At 31.3% G+C, this 7,993-nt stretch overlaps 1 protein-coding gene across 2 annotated transcripts in view; it reads right to left on the bottom strand.

Moving 5' to 3' along the window:
• Positions 1-7,993, bottom strand: part of LOC111639107 (probable 18S rRNA (guanine-N(7))-methyltransferase) — a 29,929-nt gene that overhangs the window by 3,789 nt on the left and 18,147 nt on the right. For both annotated transcript variants that reach the window (XM_023384885.1, XM_023384886.1), the window contains 4 exons: positions 3,927-3,977; positions 1,595-1,680; positions 1,103-1,195; positions 932-1,021 (listed from right to left, as the gene is read on the bottom strand). In XM_023384885.1, the coding sequence (XP_023240653.1) occupies positions 932-1,021; positions 1,103-1,195; positions 1,595-1,680; positions 3,927-3,977 (320 nt within the window). The remainder of the gene's footprint in view (positions 1-931; positions 1,022-1,102; positions 1,196-1,594; positions 1,681-3,926; positions 3,978-7,993) is intronic.

The following is a 7,993-nucleotide window of genomic DNA, read 5'->3' as shown; positions in this document are numbered from 1 at the left end:
TCCTTAGTATCAATTTTTCCTTCGAGTTAAACTATAGCAATCTTTATTTTGTATTTTACATATTAATATGGTATGCATAGTATTTAAGTTAAAACATAAATTGATGTTTGTAAACGGTCTACCCTCCTACCTCCTAATTTGTGAAAAAGCAAAATAAGAAACAATTTTTGTTGTGTACTTAATGAAAAAATGTAAGTGTTTTTAGTGTTTTTTGGTTTGTTTCATTTAATGTAATATAACATAGTCATGTTTTAACACTTTTTGTTTATTTGAACTAGCACTGAAGAGGGGTTGGAGTATATTATACCAACCCGAAATATATTTGTAGTTCAATGAAAAATAAAAGTTAAATTTGCTAACCAGAAATTGCTGTGAGATACGTCTACCAAAGCGTGTGTTTTGGATTACAGAGACGAATTTACATTGTTAATATAACATACAGCAAACCAACTATATATTAAAATTGTTCATTTTTCTTGGCTCCAAAATTGATTGTAATGACAAATTCAGTCTCAAAATCAAATGAAGAATTACACTTGCTCAAACTGCAATGGTTAACATGAACCACTGGAAGAGTAAGGATATCAGTCTCACTATGAAATGCAAATTAGTAAATGCAAGTCTTCCTACAACAACATATGAGTATGAAAACTAGATACTAAGAAATTTATGCCTTTAAATTATGGTGTTGAAGGAAGTACAGAAGCTATGAGTAGTAGAATAAGAAGGGGGATCGACCAAAAACACAATTGTTCAATGCAAAGAGAAACCAGATTTAAATTTGAAGCAATGAAAGGAAGCTTTATATGAATAAAATGCATTAAACGTAATCCACGGAATAACTAACTAAATGGAAAGCAGCAGCAGCAACAAACTACTACTACTACTTTTTGAAGAAATTTCTAAAAATTTCCTTTGAAAAGATACTTACTTTCCTTGCCTTCTCCTTCTCTCTTTCTTCTCTAAAATCCAATCTTTGGACTTCTTCAATGATTTGCCTCTGGCATTTTTTAAACGCTCTCTAAAGATTACAAATTATGATCTCTTATTATACATAAATACACAAGATTTTCTTAAATTCATAAAATGCAACTAATTTTACCTGACATTTGTGTAAGGTATAGAATTGGATGATTCTACTCCCAGACCTTCTGGTAGTTTTTGGCAACCACTTGTAAATAGCACAAGAAAATATCTACATTAAAAAATAATGTTTTCATTATATTATATTTCTAAAAGTCATACAAATTTAAATTAAAAAATTTCTTTTGCATTTTTATATAATGTAGCAGTTAAATATAAAATCTATATGAAACTTTTTGTACACTATATTCTTCAACTCTTTAACAAGACAAAATTCAAGAAATCATTTATTTTAACCTAGCTTAATCTAGCAAAAGTATTCAATCATCATCAAAACTTTTCTAAGAATTTATAAAAAATTAGTTTAATTTTTAAAGAAGAATATGCTTTGTTCTAGAACACTATGTAAAAATGGTAATCGTCTGAAATATATATTTTTAGAGCGACTTTGTCTTTAATCTGTGAAAAAATAATTCATTCATCCGACGGAAATTCAAAAGAATATACCTACTTTTTTGCTTTGGTGCTGTTTGGATAATCGATCACTAATCCACCAGTAAAACCGGCTTTCATTGCTTGAAAAGTAATCAACTCCACCTGAAACAATTTAAAGCTTGTATGAGAATCCAAACTTTAACAAAAATCAATCGTCGATGACACCATACTTGCTCAACAATTGTTGTCCTTGGCTACCTGAGAAAATCTCCATTTACACTTTCCCCACCGACAAAAAGTGATGCATTCCCTTGATCTGAACTTCTTAGCCGGGCGATATCGTACTGATATCAAAATTGATGGCCGAAGAGTCAGTCATCGCCCATTCCTCATGGATTTCAGTCTCCAAAAAAAAAAATTCTTGTTTGCACTATTAACCATTACATGGAAAAATAATTCTCCAATCTCCAAAAAGAGATTGGAGAATTATTTTTCCATGTAATGGTTAATGGTGCAAACAAGTAAAGACTGATTATCTGACTCCATCGTTTTTAATAATTTAAAAAAAATTATTTTATTAAAAAAATTCTGTTGTGCCAAATTTTCCGACCCAATTTCACCCGCGACCAACACCACTGGTGAGGACGAACCTTCCCAACCACGTTGACCTTGACTTTCCCAATCCAGAACTTTCCAAACCCTTCCAGAAAAATAACAGACTATTTGTCTCAATGGATATCTCAACAAAATTGATCATCACTCCAGGAACATCCTCTGCAAAAGGTATTTATAGCCACACAAACCTCATGTAAACTCTCTCTCGCATGACTCCTGGCATATTTAGATGCATTTTTCTTGATTTGAACTCGTTAACAATACACATATAAAATGTATATAATTATATAATTTCCTTTAATAATAAATGATTGTTAAGTAACCTAGTCTCTGCATTCATCCTTCACACTTGCTACCTTGCAGTCTCTATCCCGAATCCATTCACTCATTCATGCAACTGCTCACATGACCTACTTTCTAATCAAACTGCCGTCGCGGCTTCCAGGTCTATCGAGACCCAGTGGTGTCATTCCTGACAGGGCATCGAGGAGGTACCGACCCTCCAGTCACACTTGTTTGGATCATCTAAAATATATCAGAAACTCTAAACTAAGGAATTAATGAAAATAAACTTATTTTATTCTTTGTAAAAATCAATGATTTATTTAAATCATTTTTTAAGAGAGAGAAAAAATACTATTCTTGACAAAACTTTTGACATCTCATATTCTAAAATTATAGTCAAACCATCTGAAGTATATTAAAAAACATGTTGCAGGCTCATCATATTATGTAGTTTGAGAAGTATCTTTCTAAACTGTTAGGCTGTGTACACATTAGGCATTTTGCATTGCGTTAACGCACGTTAGCAGCTTACACACCGCATTAGCTCAGCGTTCGATGACTGTTTAGTGGAGCGTGAGCACTGGCTCAGTTTGGAAATGGATGTGAAAGTAATTGCTTGTGTGTGCCTCCTCCATCTTCGCTATAAAAGACGATAGCAGAAACAAAGAGAATTTTGGATGTACCCAATATTACGAGATAGACTGACACATGGAATGTTTGTGACGTTGTATCCAAAACTAAGACAATATGAACCCAAATTTTTTAATTCTTTTAGAATATCTATAAAATCATTTGACAATGGTTGGTCTCTTTTAGATTTCATCAATAAATAGATCAGTATCGAAATGATCGTTCTCCATTTCGGCCAACGTACATCCACTCTACCCGAAAGCACAAGATCGAATGTACAACAACATGGCAGCACATATATCTCAAAGTACGCTGGTGACACCTGCGAAACACACGTTCTAACAAAATTCTATCAATGCACGTTTGACATGCGCTTGGCCAGAAGCATGCGTTTGAGTATGTATACCTATGTAGAACTCTTGGTTTTTTAAAACGTGCGTTTAAAAATGCCTAATGTGTACACAGCCTTACACTTAGTCATATGTGGTTTTGTTATTTATCTTATAAAAAAAAAATGTATTTTAAACCTTTAGTAAGTTGCACAAGTCACCATAACAAAGGATGTCTGTATTCTAATGAGCAATTGATATCAGTTTTATGCTTTGGTAAAAATTGGCCATTATATTAAGACTATCTGATTTTTAAAAGTAGAGCTTTATATAGAATAAAAATCTGCTATAACAAGAATTTGATTGAATTATTAACATTTTCTTGAATATTTTGCATAATGTCTAAATATATCTTATTTAAGGTATTTACCTTTTTTATTCTTTACCTACCAAGTGTAATTGGTTATCCAAAATTGTGTCACCAATTACTTAATATAATCAATGCTCTGTATTCTTAAATGATATTTTAAACGTACAATAAAAACTTACCTGATTGTTATTTTCAGGATAGAACTGGAAAACTGCTCTACCACCTCGACTCTAAAAATATTAAAGAGAATTTTTATATTTTATAACATAAATTACAGATTTTAGTATAATGTATAATTTATTTTTTTAATAATTTACAGATTTCAAAATTAATTAGACAAGGTTGAAACAAACTCTCCTGCTGTGTCCCAGTTTATTACAACAGGCATACTGCTTGCATCAGTGATATAAATCAGTAGTAGTTTGGCTTCTAATAAGTTTAGTCAAGTCAAGATTAAAAGATTGGTATTCCTCTTTGCAAGATATGACAATCAGTTATCATTTTCCATCAAATCAAACCAACAAAGAGAAACATAATGATCTGCTAAATTAGAGGGTTAATGTTATGGCCCATTTACTGATTCCTTGTATCAAATAATAAAAATGTTAATGGATTAACTTAAATTAAATGAAAATTTTAAAAAAGAACTAGGAAATAAAAATGGATGATGGCTCTTTAAGATGCAGGTATATACAGGGCCCCCCAATGAATCAAAACAAACTTCTTAGAAAACTCAACACTCTTCAGATAGATATTTTGGTGTTTATACAAAGAAAGAAGAAAACTGGTGAGAAGTAATTGTATATCCCCTTTGGGGATATACAATTTCTGACAACAAGAAGTGAGGTGATTGCCTAGATGAGGTTAAGAAAAAATTGACACACAGAATTATAATTAAGAGTACTATACTAAATCCTGCTAAAAGTTTAATACAAATTATAAAAGCAAACAGAAAATGAAATATAATAAATAAATACAGTATCGTGTGAATATTTTATCTTTTTCAATATACAGTAATTTAAATTTTCATACAGAGTAATGTACTAACACCAAATAATAAAATATTAAAATACAGGCATTGTACATTGATTAAATAGACATTCCATTTAGAATGCTTTAAACAATATGTTGAATTTTCCTATGTTGGCCATGTAAATAGGAATAAATATCATTTTAGGACACTCCTATCTTACTTGTTAGCCACTTAAGTGAAGTTGCCAGTGGCCACCAAGATGGAATTCAGTTTTTATATTAAAACTCATGCAATTTTACAGGGGAATTTCAGAGGTTGCCACAACATGAGATTTTACTATATATTCATTTATGGAATGCAGTCGAGAGTGAGAGTAAAAACAGATGTCTCAACTGTGCACCTATTTTTTCAGAAAAAAATGTATTAGTGGAGGTTATTTTTAATTAAGCTGTTCAGGAAGTTCACTAAATTTGAAACCTTGTCTTCTAATTAAAAGCTGACTGAAGAGAGGTAAAAGAACCCGAAACATGTATCAATGAACAAATAAATAATGTAATAAATGTCTTGTGTCCTAAGAATTGCACTCCATTGTGCTGAATAAATAAAAATGTTCAGGAAGTTATTTCTTTAATTAATATTTCATCTGTAGCATATTGTTTACTTCCAATGTGTATTAATGTTTATTTAAAAATAACATTATTATAAATATAAAATGTTTTAAATTAATATACTCAAAATACATTCTTCAATACTTTAAAACAGGGGTGTCCAACCTTTTTGTTTCTCTGGGCAGCATTGGAAGAAGTCAAGGAGTTTTGGGCCACAAGTATATATAATATATACTTGTGGCCCAACATACTAGTATATTTAAGGATTAACTCGTCTAAATTATAATAATAAGTATTAAATCTTTATCACGAAAAAGGATATTTTAAAAATTACTTCTACAGAAACTTTCAATTTTTACTTAGAAATAGATAAATTCATTTATTATAAAAAAGACAGACAAAGTTTATTTGAAAAATACAAATATTTGTTTTATTTGGGTCTCTAATTAATAAAAAGCGACGAAACACCATTTTAAAGTGTATTTTTATTCGACTAATATATTTATAAATAATATGTAACCCAAGAAGTAGCCAATGCACCAAATGATAATTTCTACATCAAACAAAAAAAAGTAGCCAAATTTGGCACAAATGTAGCCAAATCTTGCAACGTTGGAAGAAATACTAAATAAAGCTAAATGTGACTCAAAGGATTATAGACCCAAATGCGGGGAAAGGAGAGAAAGGACAAAAGATAAAGAAGTGAGAAAGGTTGGAAAACTAAGAATCAATATTTGCATAACAGAAGATCTATTTAACCTTTTTCACTACTTTTTATCTTTTGTCCTTTCTCAACTTTCCCTCCTTTCCCCAAATTTAGGTCTATAATTCTTTGAGTCACAACTCCAGTTTTATTTAGTAATCCTTCCTCATTCACACATCTGCAAGTATTGACAAGATTATGTCTTGTTTATAAAATCGTACTATTTCATGTTCTTATCAGCATAGAGGTATGAAGGAGTACATGTAAGGAGTTGATATTTGGCACAGAGCATTAGGTGCCCAAATCATTTGAGCATAAAAAATCCAGACTCATAGGTAGTCGGGGGACCAAGAACTGAGTCAAAATAAAATACAAAATGGCAACCCTCTTCTGCAAACAGGCAAAACAGCCAGCTCACCCCACCGAAGTCAGGTAGGGGAGAGTACTACCCACAGTCATTCTAAGAAGTGAACTCTGACTTTAGGACCGAACACGTAGTTTCTTCTATGCTAAATAAAACTTGTAATCTAATTTTGTAAATTTGGAAGTGCTTCAATTATGATGTTAAAGCAGTTTTATGTCATTACAAGTGGGGTTTTTTCTAACATTATCTAGTATAGTAAAATCGTACTATGAATAAAAATATGACGTTATATTAGGGTTGTCGTTACATTCGATGACGTTATAATCTGGTTAAACTGTATATTGTCTGTGCAAAATAAAAAAAATAATTTCAGACGATACAATAGCCACGATTATTTTTTTCGAAAACGGGAACTTTTCGTTACACATCGACAAAAATTCAACCCGGGCTGACACACTACGGAGAGAAATTTTGAAATTAGATAGGTTAATTTCATCGAAGATGCACCATGGACGACCTCGTGGTCGAGGCAGGAGAAGTTTTAACAGTCGCGCCCAAAAGCAGCGATATCAAAGAAGATAGGAGAATGAGAACGAGACCTGCCTTGAACATCAAAGTGATTTCGTCTCCGAGACATAGTCTTGTCCCAAATACGGTTTTGCCGTTTTACTTGTTTGAAAATATTTCTTTTCCACTCAAAAATAAAATATGAATAAAGGTTTACGGCTTTGTGAAACTTCTTTTTTAAGTTTATGCCTTGAATTAAATAAATAAATAAAAATTTTTAATTTTTCAGTATTGTTTACACGTTTATTGGGCCGCATTGGAACTTACCTTGGGCCATACGCGGCCCGCGGGTTGGACACCCCTGCTTTAAAATCTGTCTTAATTTATTTAAAATGCAAAAAACACATTGCATGTAATAATTTACTAAATAGAAGCAAGCAGAAACTTCTAAATACGATTAATATTATTTTGCAAATTGATGTTTGTTGAAAAAAATCATCTTTTATGTTTTGTAGAGATGGATACATACTATCCACAAATACTAAAATAATTTTTAGTATTCAAGTATACAAGATTTCAAACATAACACTGAAAAATTAAATTTGAATACTAAAGAATATATCCAGTATTATACATACAAACAGCATCTCTTTACCACCTCTGTCATAACTTTCCACGAGAAAAGAAGCAGACTAGATCATGAACACATGCTTCTTTCCATAAATAAAAGTCTGCAGTACGAAAAATGAAAACAATCACTGATTAATCTATTGTAGTTAAGATAACAATACAGTAGAGCGTCGTTTATCCGAATCAATTGGGGACTGGGGTCATTCGGATAACCGATTATGTATGAAAAAATACATTAACCTATCCCGTGTTGAAATTTTTCTCCGTTGCGTGTCGCTTCGCGTTGAATTTTCGTCGATGTTAAGCCTAATGTAAACTTTTTAAAATAATAATCGTGGCTATTGTATCGTTAAAAATGATTTCTTTATGTTTTACAAACGAAATAAATACATTGAAAAATATAAAAACAAATAAAAATTATACTTTAGGCCGACTGGAATTCTTTCGGATAACCGACTTTC

Source organism: Centruroides sculpturatus, unplaced genomic scaffold (assembly GCF_000671375.1).
Source record: "Centruroides sculpturatus isolate CEXI.00-Female unplaced genomic scaffold, Cexi_2.0 scaffold1238, whole genome shotgun sequence".
Taxonomy (NCBI): Eukaryota; Metazoa; Arthropoda; class Arachnida; order Scorpiones; family Buthidae; genus Centruroides; species Centruroides sculpturatus.
This window is presented reverse-complemented; position numbering and strand designations above follow the sequence as displayed.